The sequence below is a fragment of the Lithobates pipiens genome, unplaced genomic scaffold, assembly GCF_037356315.1.
Source record: "Lithobates pipiens isolate NorthernLeopardFrog02 unplaced genomic scaffold, aLitPip1_a1.2 Scaffold_18, whole genome shotgun sequence".
Taxonomy (NCBI): Eukaryota; Metazoa; Chordata; class Amphibia; order Anura; family Ranidae; genus Lithobates; species Lithobates pipiens.
The window spans coordinates 259,726,045-259,745,910 of record NW_027507758.1 but is presented as its reverse complement, the minus strand read 5'-3'; the positions used below and the strand labels follow the sequence as shown (position 1 = coordinate 259,745,910).

General features: G+C 43.8%; 1 protein-coding gene and 1 long non-coding RNA gene across 4 annotated transcripts in view; one reads left to right on the top strand and one right to left on the bottom strand.

Moving 5' to 3' along the window:
• LOC143987817 (uncharacterized) overlaps positions 1–4,378 on the bottom strand; it is a 51,864-nt gene extending 47,486 nt beyond the window's left edge. The window contains exon 1 of the long non-coding RNA XR_013276708.1: positions 2,893–4,378. This is a non-coding gene — a long non-coding RNA (uncharacterized LOC143987817). The remainder of the gene's footprint in view (positions 1–2,892) is intronic.
• ENPP3 (ectonucleotide pyrophosphatase/phosphodiesterase 3) overlaps positions 1–19,866 on the top strand; it is a 210,104-nt gene that overhangs the window by 22,794 nt on the left and 167,444 nt on the right. For all 3 annotated transcript variants that reach the window (XM_077486862.1, XM_077486861.1, XM_077486863.1), the window contains exon 2: positions 11,375–11,465. In XM_077486862.1, the coding sequence (XP_077342988.1) occupies positions 11,375–11,465 (91 nt within the window). The remainder of the gene's footprint in view (positions 1–11,374; positions 11,466–19,866) is intronic.

The following is a 19,866-nucleotide window of genomic DNA, read 5'->3' as shown; positions in this document are numbered from 1 at the left end:
GCAAAAATGAATCAAAGAAAAAAAATGAAACATCAAAGATGGTATAAAAGTATAAAAATGTTCTCTTTGTATGCATGTTCATATTTAGGGATGATGGGCCAACGTTTTTCAACCATACTTTTTTCCCCATTTAACAGCTGAATGGGCCAGCATTGACAGCTTTCTTCTCGGTTTGGCCAAAACATAGGTTCAGATTGAACCCAAGATCATCCCTAGTAGTGATCATAGATCCAAATGGGGAGAAGGTATGAGCTATGTAATGACCAGCAGTTGTCATTTATTACGGGCCACCATCTAATCAATGTCCGAATAGTAAAGTATCAGGGCAACCAGCCCACCATATTTAATTAGTACTGTTTCTGGGAGGCAAATGCTTCTCAGGACAATCCTCCTCTGCCTACAGTGGCCTTAAAAAAAAAAAACATATTTTATGCTACTATTCCCTGATTTGAATATGAAATAGCCAGAAAATGAGAGGGAAATATATTTTGCAGACTCATGTCATACCAACGTAGAGTGGATTTCTTTCCAGGTGCAGCCAGTGAAATCGGTTAATCGGAAACTGGAAAAATGTGTATTTTGTCAGTTAATTCTGCAGATTTTTTAATACCTTTACATGCACACGTACATCTTCTTCTTTTTTTTTTTTTATAAATGTAATCACATTACTATTTCAATAACTGTCAAAACAAGGTTCTGGTTATTCTGAAATGAGCTTAAGAAGTATTTGTTATTGGCAATGCTTTCTTCAATCTTTCCTCCAGAAAACACCTTCTCAAACAACACTTTGCATGTTACATCACACTAGGTGATAATTTAATTTGAATCATAGGAAGCATTTCACAGGCATTCTAAAAGCAGACGAGACAATGGTAAACCACTCTAGTGTAAGTACGATCTCTTCAGCCCTTGTTTTCTTTCTTTAAAACAATAGACAGAATACAATTCAGATGTGAGTGTGTGTGTGTGTGTGTGTGTGTGTGTGTGTATATATATATATATATATATATATATATATATATATATATATATATATATATATATTTATGAAACCCATCAAATCATTCTCTGCAGCTATTACCTTTTGTACCATCACCCCCTCCCTTTAGAATGTAAGCTCTACGAGCAGGGCCCTCCTGTACCTTTTGTATTGTACTGTAATTGTGTTGTCCCCCCTATACATTGTAAAGCGCTGCGTAAACTGTTGGTGCTATAGAAATCGTGTATAATAATAATAATAATTATATATATATATATATATATATATATATATATATATAATATTATAATTTGTGCAGTGAGCTCAGAAAAAAGCAGTCTATGAGTTGGTTACAGAGTACACAAACTAACTGTATTGTATCCATAGAAGAACAGCATTGTCAGCCTAATATAGGTCTATAGAACATATCCCCATCTCAATTACATAGAGGTGTTCTATAGTCCACATACAAAAGCTGAATTTTAGACATTTCAGTTCAGTGCATTGAAAGTTAGAAAGATACTGGCCACTGGTATTTTTCTTTACTTGCAAACAATGAACCTGAGATAGGAAATAAACAACTATCAATGGTAAACTACAATATAGTATATTTTCTTCTTGGGTTTAGATATTCTTTAACCACCATGCTGGTACAGACCACAAAGACAAAACGTGTGTGATGGAAAACAGATTAGTGATGTGCACGAGGGAATTTTTTTTTTCCGTTTCGGATTCAGTCATTAAGTTACTCAATTGTTTATATCACATTTGTTACGTTAGAATGATCTGTTTTCAGAATCTGTTTAGTATATTCGCAATTGTATATTCGTTGTTTCCAATCGATTTGCATTTTTGTAAGTTATTTCTGAAGATTTGGATTCATTCATTTTTTATGCTTCAGAGATTCTGATGGAATATACCTCCATTCAACCCAAACACAATAAGTAGGAATCATGTTATTTCACTTTTATACCTTACTGGAACTATTTATTGCAAAATAACCCACAATGAATGCTTAATGGTCCCCTTTCAGGCTAACAAGGTCTGATGAACTGGATGACCCTGACTAGTGAGGGTGCAGGCTGGGGAAAGGTTCTTCCAGACTCAAAGCATGCTGTAAAAGTAGGAAGAGATAGCCTGGCCACCGCACATCTTCAGAAGTCTTAGGGGTTAACAGGTAAAAACAGCCTCAGCTCGATTCACCCAAGCCATGCCCCTTTTTATTGCAATATGTTTTCTTTTTATATGTATTATTTAGTTAATCTTTTACAATTCATGCTGCGTTTACTAGAATAAAAACAAATACATCCAAATAAATTTGGATCTTTCATTATGTCCTTATGTTATTTCAGATGCTTCAAACATTATCAAAAGGCTCAAACTATTGCATCCTGTCATCCGAATTAAATAAAGGAATACAAATTCATTAGTTGTTTTCAAATTTCTTTTCATAAGGAAATTAATTGCACATTAGACATGTGCAGAGTAAAATATTTCGTTTCGGAATTTCGTTTTCGTCTGAAAACTTAATTTCCTGTCGCATCATGGCAGCATACACTCTGGGTTGTGACTCAGCCCCCACAACCTGATAGGACCACATAGCTATAAGATGAAGATACGCCCCCCGCCCCGGTATTCTCTTATTTTTCCTCACCTGTTGGGACCGCATGGATCATCACCCTCTTACCGCTTCGCCCCAGCCAGGTTCTAGCCTCTCCTGGGTGGAAGTCCTTACCGGTACAGCCTCTAAAGGAAGCTAAATGGAAGGAACCCCACTCTGGTGATCTCAGGGGTATGAATACTTTTTCTCTGCAAACAGAGCATTGCCTCTGTAGCCGTTGAAAGTAAGCCTTAAACAGGCTGAAGGCATATAATAAAAAGATCGGTCTTAAAGCCTTAAACAGGCTTAGTACCTGCGGTGGTCTCCGGTTTCCTGTTCCTCCCTGGTGTCACTCTGTCTGCAACCTGACAGCATACTCTCTGCCTTCAGTATCTCTTGTCACCTTAGGTTTTCTGGTGCCTTTACCCCAGTGTTGCCTTTCTGCCATATTTTACTTCCTTTTCCTTAGCTCTGTAGTCTCACATCAACATCACCACTCTTCCTGGTCACTCTGCCTCTTTGCACATGCTCACTGTGCACTTTGGGCAGCCTGTGTATGTCTATCTATGTCTTTTCCCTTTTCCAAGATGGCGCCGGTGGCCGCATGGCACTACTGAGCATGTGCGGGCGGGACATGACCCCGGCTCCAATTTTAAAAGGGGAAGATGCCTTTTTTAACGCAGATGCCTTTTTTTGCCTGTTTTTTTGTGCTCAGCTGAATTTCATGACTGCTGCATTTCTGTTTTTTTCTACCCCAGTGTTGCCTCTCTGTTTGACAAGTATCTCCCCTGTATTTTTCTTCTCTCTATTCCCCTCTTGTTTCTGTTATGGCTTTATCTTCCTTACCCTTTTTGTGTTACCTGTGTCTTCAGGCTTCCTCTGTTCCCTATCCATGGAGACCACTGCTCCAGCAGATCACCACCAGCATAATAGGTAAGAGGGGAGGAGTTTGGTAAGTAGAGAAGATCGAAAAAGAGAGCAGGACGCACTAGCGCTACCTAAATGGTTAGCCCCATCAAGTCCACAAGATCATCTCGCAGAGATTCCTCGCATAGAAGAAGCCGCTCTGGCCATAGGCGGAGCCATTCGGGTGGAGGAAGTCGCTCAGGGAAAGGGAGTCGCAGAAGGAGTCGCTCCAGGTCTTGTTCAAGGCGCAGCTATTCCCGCCAAAGAAGATCCCCTGACCGGAGGCGCCATTCACCAGCACGCCACTGCCATCCTTCTGAAAATACGTGCTGGGTATGTGGGGCCATTGCCCTTCCAGATATGTTGGCATGCCGCTGGTGCTTTGAAGAAGCCACCAGAGAGAAAGGGCAAGAACACAGAGAGCTCACAGAGTCTTCTGCCCCACGTGTCGCTCCCGACACGGAGTTATCTCCACGGGGTGCTTCGCTGGCTCCCCCAAGTACTTCCAGAGAGCATGATTCTCCTTCAGATGAGGAAGAACTAGAGGCTTCAGCGGGCTTTGACTTCTCCCTAATAGAGCCTTTTGTGAGGTCAGTGAAGGGGGCCATTAGCTGGGAGGAACCCCAGGAGGCCCAACCCAAAAGGAGAAAATATTTCCCGAACCTGATGAGAGAACCCCGAAGCCTTCCCCTTCATTGATGAGTTGGAGGAACTTATCAGAGACGAGTGGCAGAGACCCGAGAAGAAAGCAAATCTTAACAATCGGCTTGCCAAACTATATCCTCTAAAGGAGGCTAAAATTAAATCTCTCGTGTCCCCGCCAGTGTTGGATGCATCCCTCATGCGCGTGGCCAGACACGTTACGCTCCCTATCGAGGACGCTGTGTAATTCAAGGATGTCCTGGATAGGAAGATCGATACTGATCTCAAAAGAGCTTACTCAGCAGCAGGAGGTGTATGCAGGCCAGCAGTGGTTCTTGCAGCTGTGGGTAAGGTTATTGCCAGTTGGTCAGCAAGCACAGAAAAACTTGTATCCAAGGCGCTGATCAGGACCAAATAGTTAGGGCCCTGCAAGAACTAAGCCTTGCAGGGGATTTTGTGGCAGAGGCATCTGTGGATGCTATTAAGTCTGCATCCAGGGCTATATTGTCCTCGGTAATGGCCCGACGGGCTCTCTGGCTCAAACCCTGGGCGGCAGATCCTGCTTCCAAGTCCAATTGGTGCCGCATCCCGTATGATGGTGAGAACCTTTTCCGCGCAAAATTGGACTCTGCTATTTCTAAGGTTACTGGCGTAAAATCAGGGCCTATCCCCTCGGATAGAAAGCCAAAGCTTCAGAGGCCTCCTCCCTTTAGGCGTAACCTCCCGGACAGGTACAGGGATGCCAAGTCCTACAGGCCTGGTAGGGAGTACAGAAGGAACTGGAAGGCCCATCAAACGTCCTTCCTGACGTCCCAGAAGCCCAGGACCCCGGCATCTACTGACCAGAAGTCCTTTTGAAGGCGCGTCCGCCCAGCCAGCAGTGGTGGGGGCCAGACTCTCAAAGTTCACGCTGGTCTGGGGGGAAACAATAAGCGTTAACCACCGTTCGCATCGGGCACAGATGGTCATTCAGGTGACTTCCCCCAGGGAACCATTTTTGCCCAACAAACCTCCCGTCATCCCGGCAAAAGAGGTTAGCCTTGACCCGATACGTTCAGGATCTGCTCCAAAAGGAAGCAATTACCGAGGTGCCCCTATCCCAAAGAGGTCGGGGGTTCTATTCCCCTCTATTTCTAGTAAAAAAGAAATCAGGGGACCTACGTCCGGTCCTGGATCTAAACGTAAACCGCTCTATCCAGGTAGAAGCATTCAAAATGGAGAGCCTACAGTCTATCCTCCAGGCCATAAATCTGGGGGACTGGATGCTCTCCATAGATCTACAGGGCGCCTACCTCCATATCCCTATCCATTCAGAACTCCAAAAGTTCCTCAGTTTTTCGCTAAACCACAGACACTTTCAGTTCTGAAGTAGTCAGTTTGGAAATTCTGTGGCTCCCAGGACCTTTACAAAGGTTCTTCTTCCCGTTATCGCGCATCTGAGGGAGAGGGGGCTGCGAGTCCACCATTATCTGGACAATATTCTTCTCCTCTCAGACAGCCGGGAGTCGCTGTTACAGCATTGAAAGATCCTCGTCTCCACTCTGCAGAATCTGGGATGGCTCATAAACTGTGGGAAGAGCCAGACTCGGCCCACCCAGAGAATGATCTTCTTAGGAGCCCAGTTGAATACAGTGCAGCTGCCTCCGGAGAAGTCTTCCCTGTTGGTCCGGAAGGTGAAGAAGGCCATTCTAGCAAGATCCCTTTCGGCCAGAGTATGCCTCAGCCTTCTAGGCTCCCTATCAGCGACAATTCCTATGGTCCATTGGGCTCATTGGCACATCAGACCTCTGCAGAACTCCTTCCCACATCAGTGGGATGGTTCATCCATGACCCAGACGATCCGGATCTCGGAGACAGTCAGGCGCTCATTGCGTTGTGGTCCCCACAACTTAAACAATTGCAAACACATAGTCATCCCTCCTCAGGAGGTAGTGACAACGGCCGCCAGTCTAGAAGGTTTGGGAGCCCACTACCAGTCCCATGTAGCGCAGGGCCGTTGACCTTTCGAAGTACGGGACTCGGTATCGAATGTGCTGGAGATGAGGGCAGCCCTCCAGGCTCTCCTGGCCTTCAGCTCCCTTTTAAGGGGGAAGCAGGTCCTCTTAACGATGGACAACAAGGTTGCTGTCGCCTACATAAACAGACAGGGGGGGACCAGGAGTCCCTCCATGATGGGGGAAGTTCTCCCTGTGATTGAATGGGCACAGTTGAACCTGAGGGTGACTTACATCCCGGGGGTCGAGAACATCTTTGCCGACACACTCAACAGGGAGTTTGCCTTCAACGAGTGGTCCCTGAGCCCTCAGCCTTCTCCCTCATCTGCCAGACCTGGGGTCAACCAGACATAGACCTTGCTACGACTCTGGCAAACTCCAAATGCCGAAGGTTCCTGTCGAGGTTTCCCTTTCACTTAGCGGAGGGGACAGATTGCCTCCAGCATCCCTGGAACTTCCATCTCGGGTATATCTGCCCTCTGACTCAGAGATCAACAGCATTGATGATAGCGGTGATTCCTTTTTGGCCCAGGAGGCCATGGTTCACCACCCTCCTACAACTGAGCACGGCAGACCCTCTTGCTCTTCCCTGTCAGCCGACTTGCTCTCCCAGGGCCAGCTACTACACCCAGATTCGGAGAAGCTGCACTTGATGGCTTGGGGGCTGAGAGGGCTAGGTATCTATGTCAGGGCTGCTCCCAGCAGGTAGCTGATACCCTGCTCCAGGCCAGAAAACCTACCACCAACTGCACCTACCGCAGGGTCTGGGAGAAGTTTGTTGCCTTCTCTCAGGGCCTTGGCCGGGATCTGTCCTCCCTTTCGGCTCCTCTGATCCTAGAGTTCCTGCAATCAGGCTTAGACAATGGTCTTAGCTCTAGTACTCTGAAAGTTCAGGTGTCAGCTCTATCCGCCCTGACAGGGGTTAAATGGGCTCACGATCCCCTTGTTATGCAATTTCATAAGGCCTGTCTTAAACTAAGACCATCTAGGAAGCCTTCCTTTCCAACATGGGACCCATCAGTCATCTTAGAGGTACTATCCAAAGAACCCTGTTTCCCGCTGGAAAACATCTCCCTCTGACACCTGACACTAAAAGTCACCTTTCCTGGTCGCAATCACATCAGCGAAGAGAGTTTCAGAGATGCAAGCATTACTGATTAAGGAGCCGTATCTGATCATTCATCCAGACAGGGTAGTGCTAAGACCCTTGGATCATTTTATCCCAAAGGTGGCATCCTCTTTTCACTTCAACCAGGAAATCAACTTGCCAGCTCTTAACACAGACCAGGGTGACCCTCATCCTCTGGATGTAAGGGGCAACATCATAAAATATCTTTCCCTGTCCAAATCCTTCAAAAGATCGGAGAACCTCTTCATCATTCCCTATGGCCTTAGGAGAGGTCAAGCAACATCGGCCCGAACCACTGCCTCCTGGTTAGTGAAGGCCTACTTGCTGAGTGAGTCGCAAATTCCTGAAGACCTGAGGGCTCATTCCACCAGAGCAGTGGCCACCTCCTGGGCAGCATATTGTAGGGTCTCAGCGGAAACCATCTGCAGAGCGGCCACTTGGTCCTCCAGGAACACCTTTATCTCTCACTACAAGGTGGACTCAGCTCAGCTATCAACAGTAGAATTGGGAAAGTCCATTATTCAAGCCAACTCTTCTATTCCTTGCTAATAAACATTTACCTTTGCATCTCCCACCCAGTCTGCGAGTTAATCCCCAGAGTGTATGCTGCCATGATGCGACAGGAAAATGGAAAATTGTATACTTACCTTTCCGTAATTTTCCTTTCCTGTCGCATCTTCATGGCAGCATACAATATCCCACCCACAAAGGTGATTCATATATACAGAGAATACCGGGGCGGGGGGCGTATCTTCATCTTATAGCTATGTGGTCCTATCAGGTTGTGGGGGCTGAGTCACAACCCAGAGTGTATGCTGCCATGAAGATGCGACAGGAAAGGAAAATTACGGAAAGGTAAGTATACAATTTTCCATTTTATTTAGTTACTCCCGAAATTCGTTTTTATTTATTTCGTTTTTCGTTCAAAAATTGCATTCGTCCGAAAATCCACATGAATTACGGTCGAATCTGTCTTGGAAGGCTTATGGTGTCTGTCGAATGTATAAAGAAGATTCGACGGAGCTAACTATATAGCATACTTTAGAACCCTATTAAAGTCTATGGGACTCCAACGTTCAAAATCTAAAGTGCTAATTTTAAAGGCTAATTTGCAAGTTACTGTCCTAAAAAGTGTTTGGGGACCCGGGTCCTGCCCCAGGGGACATGTATCAATGCAAAAAAAAGTTTTAAAAACGGCCGTTTTTTCGGGAGCAGTGATTTTAATAATGATTAAAGTGAAACAATAAAAGTGTAATATTCCTTTAAATTTCGTAGGGGGGGGGTTGTCTATAGTATGCCTGTGAAGGGGCGCATGTTTCCCGTGCTTAGAATTGTCCCTGCACAAAGTGTCATTTATGCAGGAAAAAAAGTCCTTTAAAATCACTCGCAGCTATAATGAATTGTCGGCTCCCGTAATACAGAGAACACTCATTGAAAGTCATTGATAAAAAAATAAATAAATAAATAAATAAATAAAAAAGCGTGGGGGTCCCCCAAATTCAATTACCAGGCCCTTCAGGTCTGGTATGGATATTAAGGAGAACCCTGCCTCAAATTTAAGAAAAAATTTGACGTGGGGTTCCCCCTAAATATCCATAACCAGACCCTTCAGGTCTGGTATGGATATTAAGGGGAACCCAGCGTCAAATTAAAAAAAAAATTGACGTGGGGTTCCCCCTAAAAATCCATACCAGACCCTTTATCCGAGCACGCAACCTGGCAGGCCGCAGGAAAAGAGGGGGGGACGAGAGAGCGGCCCCCCCTCCCTCCTGAACCGTACCAGGCCACATGCCCTCAACATTGGGGGGATGCTTTGGGGGTCCGTGACCCCTCAAAGCACCTTGTCCCCATGTTGATGAGGACAAGGGCCTCATCCCCACAACCCTGGCCGGTGGTTGTGGAGGTCTGCGGGCGGGGGGCTTATCAGAATCTGGAAGCCCCCTTTAACAAGGGGACCCCCAGATCCCGCCCCCCCCTGTTTGAAATGGTAAGGGGGTACAAAAGTACCCCTACCATTTCACAAAGAAAGTGTAAAAAATGTTTAAATAAAACAAACACACTTTTTAAAAATTCCTTTATTAAAAATAAAAAAAAGATTCCAGCGGCGGTAATCCACTCTTGCTATCCAGCGACGGACGGTCAGCTCTCCATCGATGTCTAATGTCATCCAGCGCAGCGCAGCATCCTTCTTCTGTCTCCTCCACGGAGACACTGGAGGCATTCCGGCGCTGACGTTTCTTATATACGGAGGGCGGGGCCACCCGTCACCTGACCCCGCCCCCCTCTGACGCAAGGGGAAACCCGGGGTTCCCCGTGACGTATGGGTGACCCCGCCCCCCTCTGATGTAACGGAAACCTGCCTGTGTTACATCAGAGGGGTGCGGGTCACCCCTACGTCACAGGGAACCCCGGGTTTCCCCTTGCGTCAGAGGGGGGCGGGGTCAGGTGATGGGTGGCCCCGCCCACCGTATATAAGAAACGTCAAGCCGCCGGAATGTCTGTAGTGTCTCCTCCACGGAGACAGAAGAAGGATGCTGCGCTGCGCTGGATGACATTAGACATCGATGGAGAGCTGACTGTCCGTCGCTGGATAGCAAGAGTGGATTACCGCCGCTGGAATCTTTTTTTTATTTTTAATAAAGGAATTTTTAAAAAGTGTGTTTGTTTTATTTAAACATTTTTTACACTTTCTTTGTGAAATGGTAGGGGTACCCCCTTACCATTTCAAACAGGGGGGGGGCCGGGATCTGGGGGTCCCCTTGTTAAAGGGGGCTTCCAGATTCTGATAAGCCCCCCGCCCGCAGACCTCCACAACCACCGGCCAGGGTTGTGGGGATGAGGCCCTTGTCCTCATCAACATGGGGACAAGGTGCTTTGAGGGGTCACGGACCCCCAAAGCATCCTCCCAATGTTGAGGGCATGTGGCCTGGTACGGTTCAGGAGGGAGGGGGGGCCGCTCTTTCGTCCCCCCCTCTTTTCCTGCGGCCTGCCAGGTTGCGTGCTCGGATAAAGGGTCTGGTATGGATTTTTAGGGGGAACCCCATGTCAAATTTTTTTAAAATTTGATGCGGGGTTCCCCTTAATATCCATACCAGACCTGAAGGGTCTGGTTATGGATATTTAGGGGGAACCCCACGTCAAATTTTTTCTTAAATTTGAGGCAGGGTTCCCCTTAATATCCATACCAGACCTGAAGGGCCTGGTAATTGAATTTGGGGGACCCCCACGCTTTTTTTTTTATTTATTTATTTATTTTTTTATCAATGACTTTCAATGAGTGTTCTCTGTATTACGGGAGCCGACAATTCATAATAGCTGCGAGTGATTTTAAAGGACTTTTTTTCCTGCATAAATGACACTTTGTGCAGGGACAATTCTAAGCACGGGAAACATGCGCCCCTTCACAGGCATACTATAGGCAACCCCCCCCCCTACGAAATTTAAAGGAATATTACACTTTTATTGTTTCACTTTAATCATTATTAAAATCACTGCTCCCGAAAAAACGGCCGTTTTTAAAACTTTTTTTTGCATTGATACATGTCCCCTGGGGCAGGACCCGGGTCCCCAAACACTTTTTAGCACAGTAACTTGCAGAATCTTTTCTCTCTGTCAAATCTTTTTTCTCTGTCGAATATTTTCTCTATATAATCTTGGACTAATAGAGGTAAGGTTAAGCACATTCGACCACAGGTTCTATAGACAGATTGTTGTCAGAGTCATGTCGAATCTCCTATTCTATATCGAACTGTTGTAACAATGAAAACGAAAATAAAGCATTTATTTATGGCGGATCTTTCGTTTTTCAGATTTTGTGCTTTCGTTATCGTTTGTCAAAACGAAAACGAAAATAGCTGAAATTCGGACGAAAATGCATTCGGACGAAAACGAATGCACATGTCTATTGCACATATCTAAAACTGAGACATTTATTAAACTAGTCTAAACATCTATGCATTTTATGAGAACGTGAAATCCTCATGTGGTTATATAAGTCTGTTGACGTCTGTCACAATTCCCAAAAGTATACTGTATGATAGTTTTATATTCTATTTATGGAAGTTTAGCATAAAGTCAATGTTATGAAAGTACTTTTATAAATGTTATACTGTATTCTCTTACAGGTTCTCCTTGTTGCATTGGTGGTTATGTCACTCGGATTAGGACTTGGCCTAGGATTGAAAAAGGACACAAAAGAACCTGACAGACCATCATGTATGTACTATATATGAAAGTTTTATATGATGTTGGTTATCTTGGGTTGTTAAGTGATTTTATCCTTTCTGTACTGTTCTTTCTATATCTGTGTGTGCTTTAACTAATGCCGCGTACAAACGACTGGACTTTTTCTGCCAGTCTAGGTCCGACGGTCTTCCCGATGGACTTTCGGCGGAGTTCCGACAGACTTTCCAAATGAACGGACTTGGCCACACATGAACGGACTAAGTCCGTTCGTAAGTCCGTTCGTTTTGAATGTGATGACGTAAACGGGACTAAACAAGGAATAGGCAGTAGCCAATAGCTTCCCCTGCGTCATATTTGGTCCGTCGGACCAGCACACAGACGAACAGTTTTCACAATTTTTAGTCCGTCGGAATTGAGTCTGTCAGATAGATTTGAAACATGTTCTATTTCTAGGTCCATTGGATTTTTTTTCGAAAAATTATCTGACTAGCCCACACATGATTGGATTGTCCGATGGACTAATCCCTTCAGACCAGTTTGCCGGAAAGTCCGGTCGTGTGTACACGGCATAATAGTCCTTGGCTGAATTTGGTGCACAATACAACTACTGACATTTTTCATTAAAAAAAAACTATAGGACAACTGTTCAGATGTTCTTATCATAGGTTCTTGAAGCATCTTCACATACGTCACCTCCTCCATTTGGTTTTCCACTTTTTATCTAGGTTCACTGGGTTTTCTACACCTCCTTTACTTCAGGTAAATATGCATGAGACTGAGAGGGAAAAGAAAAACCTAGTGAACCTTTTCAAGCTCCACCCGATTTGGTTAATTTTGTCATTGTTTTTTATTATGATTAAGACTGACACAAGACTAGACTTGGGTTCACTGAGTTTCTTTATCAGCGAGTTCCTTTACCAGCTTAACCTCCTTTACTCCTTTTGTCCTCTGTTTACTAGTATGCTTGAAAATGATTGCACATAATCATTTAACATCACAAAGCCAATGACTTTGAACATGGAAGTAGATAAGAAGTGCAGAGAAAGCTAAATCAAAGGGTTTACAGACTATACTGTGACATAAATGGATGCGCTCTATTAAAAATGTTTTAAGTAAAGTTTTGTATTGTAGAAATTAAAAAGCAATTAGAAACCTTAGGACAAGAGCATACAGTTGTGATCAGTAGCACAAATCCTGGTAAACCTGGCTGCACTGGTTCTCACTAAACTCTGTAAAATGAATATATACTGTACCACAGCTTTATTCTGTTGATAGCATTATTTTATTGATTGACCTTGCTGCTCTTATTATTTAACCAGTTGCCGACCGCCGCACGACGATGTACGTCGACAGAATGGCACGGACAGGCATATGGGCGTACCTGACCGTCCAGGCCTTCCCGCGGGTGGGGGGCCCGATCGGGCCCCCCCCCCGGTGCCAGCGGCGGTGGGAATCTGTTCAGGAGCGATCCGGGATGAGGGGGCGGCCATTCGTTCATGGCCACTCCCTCGCGATCGCTCCTGACGAATGGAAGTGCAGCGTGACATCACTTCCTCTCCTGTAATGTAAACACAGGCAGAGGAAGTGATGTAATCTCTCCTCCGTGTCGGTATTTTTCGTTCCGGCACCGAGGAGAGAGGATCGGTGAGTCGCACCAACACTACACAATACAGTAGAATATGCCAGGCACACTCTCACCCCCCCTTCACCCCCCGATCACCCCCCCAATCACCCCTGCATCCCCAGTCACAGTGACACCAATTGCATTTTTTTTGCATTGGTGTCATTTGTGACTGTAATAACTGTTAGGGCAGTTAGGGTTAGCCCCCTTTAGTTCTAGGGTACCCCCTTAACCCCCCCAATAAAGGTTTAACCCCGTGATCACCCCCCGTCGCCAGTGTCACTAAGGCTGGGTTCACATTGCAGCGGTTTATGAGAACGGATGTGATTCACACCGCACTGCAGTGCAAATCACATCCGATCTCTGTGCGATTCGAGTTCAGCCATACAGATAGTATGGCTGAATTTGCATCGCACCCGCCGCACCCGCCGCAAACTCGCACGGGACCCTTTTTTTGGTCCGCAGCAGAATCGGATCGCATGGGTGTTCACACCATGCGATCCGATTCCTGTCCGAGTTTGCAGATCGCACTGCGATATGCAAACTGATCTGGGGGTGTCATTAACATTTCACTGACACTCCCAGCAGTTCGCATAGGGCAGTGTGATGCGGGAACCCGCCGCGGATTTGTGGCGTTCCCGCATCGCTCCAGTGTGAACCCAGCCTAATAAGCGATCGTTTTTCTGATCGCTGTATTAGTGTCACAGGTGACGCTAGTTAGGCAAGTAGGTATTTAGGTTCGCCGCAGCTTTTTATAGCGCCAGGGACCCCCATATACTACTGCATAAAGCCCCCTGATTGCCCCCTAGTTAACCCTTTCACCAGTGATCACCATATAACTGTTACAGGTGACGCTGGTTGGTTAGTTATTTTTTTATAGTTTCAGGGCACCCGCCATTTATTGTAATAAAAACAAAGGGATAGGATGCGCTATGGAATTTGTTATACAGAGAGTATGTAGTGTAATGTAGGTAAGAGCAGCCTCTATTATGTTTCCATCCAGATGGATGGAACAGTGAAATAGGTGAGAGAAAGAGAATAGATATGGCGCTATACCTTGTTAAACTCACTAAAAAAGTATATCATAAAATAAAACTGTACAAATTTTCCAGCTTGCCGGCTAGTATTTTTAAAAACAGGGATAGGCCTAGATGGACTAAATAATAAAATCAATAAATGATAAAGTGCTGGGGATCAATCCATATTAAATAGTGAATGTAAAGTGAATATAAATTTTCCAGCGTGCTGGTTAGTAAAATGAAATAAAACTGTACAATCCACAAAAAATTAGATAAAATGAATAAATAAATAATTAGTAAAAATACCGTGAATCAATCAATATTCAATAGTGAAAACTACTCAAAGTGCTTGTGACTGTGATTATGACACAACCAAATGAATGGCCGTAAAGGGGAACAACAAACCAAATTGTTCAAAATTATACAGACGTGAATACTAGTGGAATAGTGGGTGCAAACACTCTGTGTCAAATCTCAGAACATGCCAAAATTTGCACAATATAAAACAAAGATAAGAATAAAAATTGAGTCCAGAAAGTGAAAAAATCTTGCGGTGACAAGTCAAATGTGAAAGTCCAATTGAATAAGGTTTAAAAATTAAAATTTAAACATAAAACGAATATTTGATGGTGAAAAAGGTCTTCTATATATAAGAGATAAGTGGAGGGAGTGACTTCGATATTCGTTCGCAGTGAACGTTTGCAGTGAACGTTTATGAATTTTGCTCTCACCAGAGATATGACCCCGTCCGGGGTGGATCAGCCTCCACAGTATAAGCCACTGTGTCGCTTCTTGGGCTGTCTCTGCTGTGATGCTGGGGAGATCCCTCGTTCTTCCGTGGGGATGTTGTACCTCGTTTACATGTGATAGAAAAGAGGACTGTCCATGGTGTAGTATGTTTGAAACTCAGTTTATTTGAAACAACCTTAAAAATACTCACATTTAGTACGAAAAAAACACGTATTGTATTGAAAGCGTTCGGAACGTCCACTCGGCTGGCACGCCGTTTGTGCTGAAGGTGTACGTATCTGGCCACGCCCTACGCGTTTCGTCATTCAGACGTCATCTGGAGCGGCCATCTTCATACACCTTTCCACTTTTATAGGGTATAGTTACCAATCGCGCATGCGCGGGACCCAGCCGCCATGTTTGCTAAGGGGATTGCCAATGCTAAGTCTATTATTATGCCGTCCCAGCAGGAAATATATCATTGTGCCTGCTGCTAGTCTAATGTTATTAAACGCAGATTGGGCACTATTCCTATGTAAGTGGAATATATATCATTATAACACCTTTATGCACACACATAAATCGATGTAACCATGAAATTAATATAAATAAAATTATATAGCAATTACAGTGGTTTAACAGTATCTATAAAATTACAGTGGTTTCACAATATCAATATACAATAGGTGACGCTGGTTGGTTAGTTATTTTTTTTTTTGTTTCAGGGCACCCGCCATTTATTACCTAATAAAGGTTTAACCCCCTGATCACCCGGCGGGTGATATAAGTTTGAGGGTCAGATAAGGTCTGCGTCGCCCCAGGCAGCGTCAGGTTAGTGCCAGCTAACACCCACGCACAAAGCATACACCTCCCTTAGTAATATAGTATCTGATCAGATCTATATTAGCGTCGCCAGCAGTTTAGGTTTCCCAAAACGCATTGTTAGCGGGATCAGCCCAGATACCTGCTAGCACCTGCATTTAGCCCCTCCGCCAAGCCCAGCCCAGCCCACCCAAGTGCAGTATCGATCGATCACTGTCACTTACAAAACACAACGCACATAACTGCAGCGTTCGCAGAGTCAGGCCTGATCCCTGTGATCGCTAACAGTTTTTTTTGTAGCGTTTTGATACAGTCGCTGACAGCCTAGGTGCTTTTTTACCTGTGAGTCTCACTAGTGTACCCCTAAATTTAGGGGTGTCTACTTTCCAAAATGGGGTCATTTGGGGGGGGGGGGGGTTTGTGCCATCTTGGCATTTTATGGCCTTCAAAACTGCGATAGGTAGTGAGGAGTAAAATCAAAAATTTACACCCTTAGAAATCCTGAAGGCAGTGCTTGGTTTTCGGGGCCCCGTACGCGGCTAGGTTCCCAAAAAATCCCACACATGTAGTATCCCCGTACTCAGGAGAAGTAGCAGAATTTATTTTGGGGTGTCATTTCACATATGCCCATGGCATGTGTGAGCAATATATCATTTAGTGACAACTTTGTGAAAAAAAAAAGTTTGTAATATTCCCGCAACTTGTGGCAAGATATAAAATATTCCATGGACTCAACATGCCTCTCAGCAAATAGCTTGGGGTGTCTACTTTCTAAAATGGGGTCATTTGTGGGGGTTTTGTGCCATCTTGGCATTTTATGGCCTTCAAAACTGTAATAGGTAGTGAGGAGTGAAGTCAAAAATTTACGCCCTTAGAAAGCCTGAAGGCGGTGCTTGGTTTTCGGGGCCCCGTACGCGGCTAGGCTCCCAAAAAGTCCCACATATGTGGTATCCCCGTACTCAGGAGAAGCAGCAGAATTTATTTTGGGGTGTCATTTCACATATGCCCATAGCATGTGTGAGCAATATATCATTTAGTGACAACTTTGTGAAAAAAAATAAAAAATAAATAAAAGTTTGTAATTTTCCCGCAACTTGTGGCAAAATATAAAATATTCCATGGACTTAACATGCCTCTCAGCAAATAGCTTGGGGTGTCTACTTTCTAAAATGGGGTCATTTGTGGGTGTTTTGTGCCATCTTGGCATTTTATGGCCTTCAAAACTGTAATAGGTAGTGAGGAGTGAAGTCAAAAATTTACGCCCTTAGAAAGCCTGAAGGCGGTGCTTGGTTTTCGGGGCCCGTGCGGCTAGGCTTCCAAAAAGTCGACCACATGTGGTATCCCCGTACTCAGGAGAAGCAGCAGAATGTATTTTGGGGTACAATTCCACATATAACCATGGCATGTGTGAGCAATATATCATTTAGTGACAACTTTGTGTAAAAAAAAATAAAAAATTTTTTTTTGTCATTATTCAATCGCTTGAGGCAAAAAAATAAAATATTCAATGGGCTCAACATGCCTCTTATCAATTTCCTTAGGGTGTCTACTTTCCAAAATTGGGTCATTTGGGGGGGTTTTGTACTGCCCTGCCATTTTAGCACCTCAAGAAATGAGATAGGCAGTCATAAACTAAAAGCTGCGTAAATTCCAGAAAACGTACCTTAGTTTGTAGATGTGACAACTTTTGCGCAAACCAATAAATATACAATTATTGACTTTTTTTTTACCAAAGACATGTGGCTGAATACATTTTGGCCTAAATGTATGACTAAAATTTAGTTTATTGGATTTTTCTAATAACAAAAAGTAGAAAATATAATTTTTTTTCAAAATTTGCGGTCTTTTTACGTTTATATCGCAAAAAATAAAAATCGCAGAGTCAGTAAAATACCTTTAAAAGAAAGCTCTATTTCTGGGAAAAAAAGGACGCAAATTTTGTTTGGGTACAACATTGCATGACCACGCAATTACCAGTTAAAGCAGCGCAGTGCCAAATTGTAAAAAGACCTCTGGTCATTGACCAGCAAAATGGTCCGGTCTGAAAGTGGTTAAACTTTGAAAATTGAAATATACATTCTAAAAGTATTTTTAATTTCATCTGCAATATGCAGATTCTAACATGGACAGTTATCCCGAAAATGCATTTATCTTTAGTAAATCTGCCTACAGCTTGGATGCATTAAAACTCAACGCCATTTAAAACTTTTTTAACTTTAAATGTTTGATTGCAAGTGGAATTGTATGCTGCTTTTTTGTACCACTTAGGGATGACAGTGGAATTTCTAGCTCTGCCTAACCGTCATTGAAATACAACACCAAATGAAGGTGTCAATGTTCACAAATGGCTTCTTCAAAATGTAAAATAAATAACTTGGAGGATCAGCTTTAATCATCAAGATGCATAAAAAAAAACAAAACAGCAGGTGATTGAACCTGCTGGTTCCCAGTCAAAACAAGAATGGCAGTTTTGAAGATGTTGACCCTAATACATGGCTTTTTTCCAAACTTCCAACCTAATATATTTAATGGACGTGTCAGGAATATCACCAATAGGTAGGGACTATATAACCACAATGTTTCCAGTATAAGTAGCTGTTAATAAAGATCTGTTTGCTATGTAAGGCTATGTCAATGATGCTTTTAGTATAGATAGATTAGCTGAGGGTTCAGAATATCACTGTGTACTGTGTATATGTGTATATGTGTGTGTATATTATATTATATTATATTATATTATATTATATTGAACTCCAGATGGGTAAAGTTGATGTTCTGTCAGAAACCATGAATTAGACTGAGACAAAAGTACAGTTAAATCTCACTTGTTTAATAATAATAAAGGGGAAAAGAGTAAACGTATTCAAAACATAGCCAGAGTTCAGGAACCGAAATGGATAGTCAGACAAGCCAAAATGGCAGGGAGCCAGAGATGAGCATAGTAGAACAGCAAGCAGGATCTGGAGCCAGAAGGAATATCAGCCAAGCAAGTCTTTAACAGGAACACAGGAGAGAGTCTCTAGAGATGTGACCAAGGCGAAGGCAGAGATCATTTGCGCTGGACGGCTTATGTAGGCAGGACTGATAAGCAGGATATCATCATCAGGTAAGTCACTGTGGAAAGATAGGAGCTAGCAAGTAGCCAACAGCTGAGCAGCCAGCTCAGAGAAGCAAGGGCTGAGCCTAGCCCTGACAGTACCCCCTCCTCAATGACCCCCCCCTCGGAGGACCACCAGGCTTGAGGGGAAAATGTCTATGGAAATCATGGAGGAGGACAGGGGCATGTATGTCTGAGGATGAGACCCAAAAGCGTTCCTCCGAACCGTATCCTTTCCAATGCACCAGGTACTATATGTGTCCACGGAACCTAGGGGAGTCAACAATGGACTGTACTTCATACTCCTCATGGTTCTCAACCTGTACAGGATGAGGACAAGGCACCGAGGAGGTAAAGCGGTTGCAGACCAAAGGTTTTAATAAGGAGACATGAAATACAGTCGGGTCCATAAATATTGGGACAGCAACACAATTCTAATCTTTTTGACTCTATACACCACCACAATGGATTTGAAACGAACAAGATGTGCTTTAACTGCAGACTTTGAGCTTTAATTTGAGGGTGAACGGTGTAGGAATTGCAACAGTTTGTATATGTGTCTCCCACTTTTTAATGGACCAAAAGTAATGGGACAGATTAAAAATCATCCATCAAATTTTCACTTTATAATGCTTGGTTGCAAATCCTTTGCAATTAATAACAGCCTGAAGTTTGGAATGCATAGACATCACCATATGCTGAGTTTCATCCCTGGTGATGCTCTGCCAGGCCTCTACTGTAACTGTCTTCAGTTCCTGCTTGTTCTTGGGGCATTTTCCCTTCAGTTTTGTCTTCAGCAAGTTAAATGCATGCTCAATCGGATTCAGGTCAGGTGATTGACTTGGCCATTGCATAACATTCCACTTCTTTCCCTTAAACTCTTTGGTTGCTTTCGCAGTATGCTTCGGGTCATTGTCCATCTGCACTGTGAAGCGCCGTACAATGAGTTCTGAAGCATTTTGCGGAATATGAGCACATAATATTGCCCGAAACACTTCAGAATTCATCTTGCTGCTTTTGTCAGTAGTCACATCATGCTGCACAATACAACTACTGACACTTTTCATATAAAAAAAAAAAAAACACTATAGGACAACTGTCCAGATGTTCTTATCATAGGTTCTTGAAGCATCTTCACATACT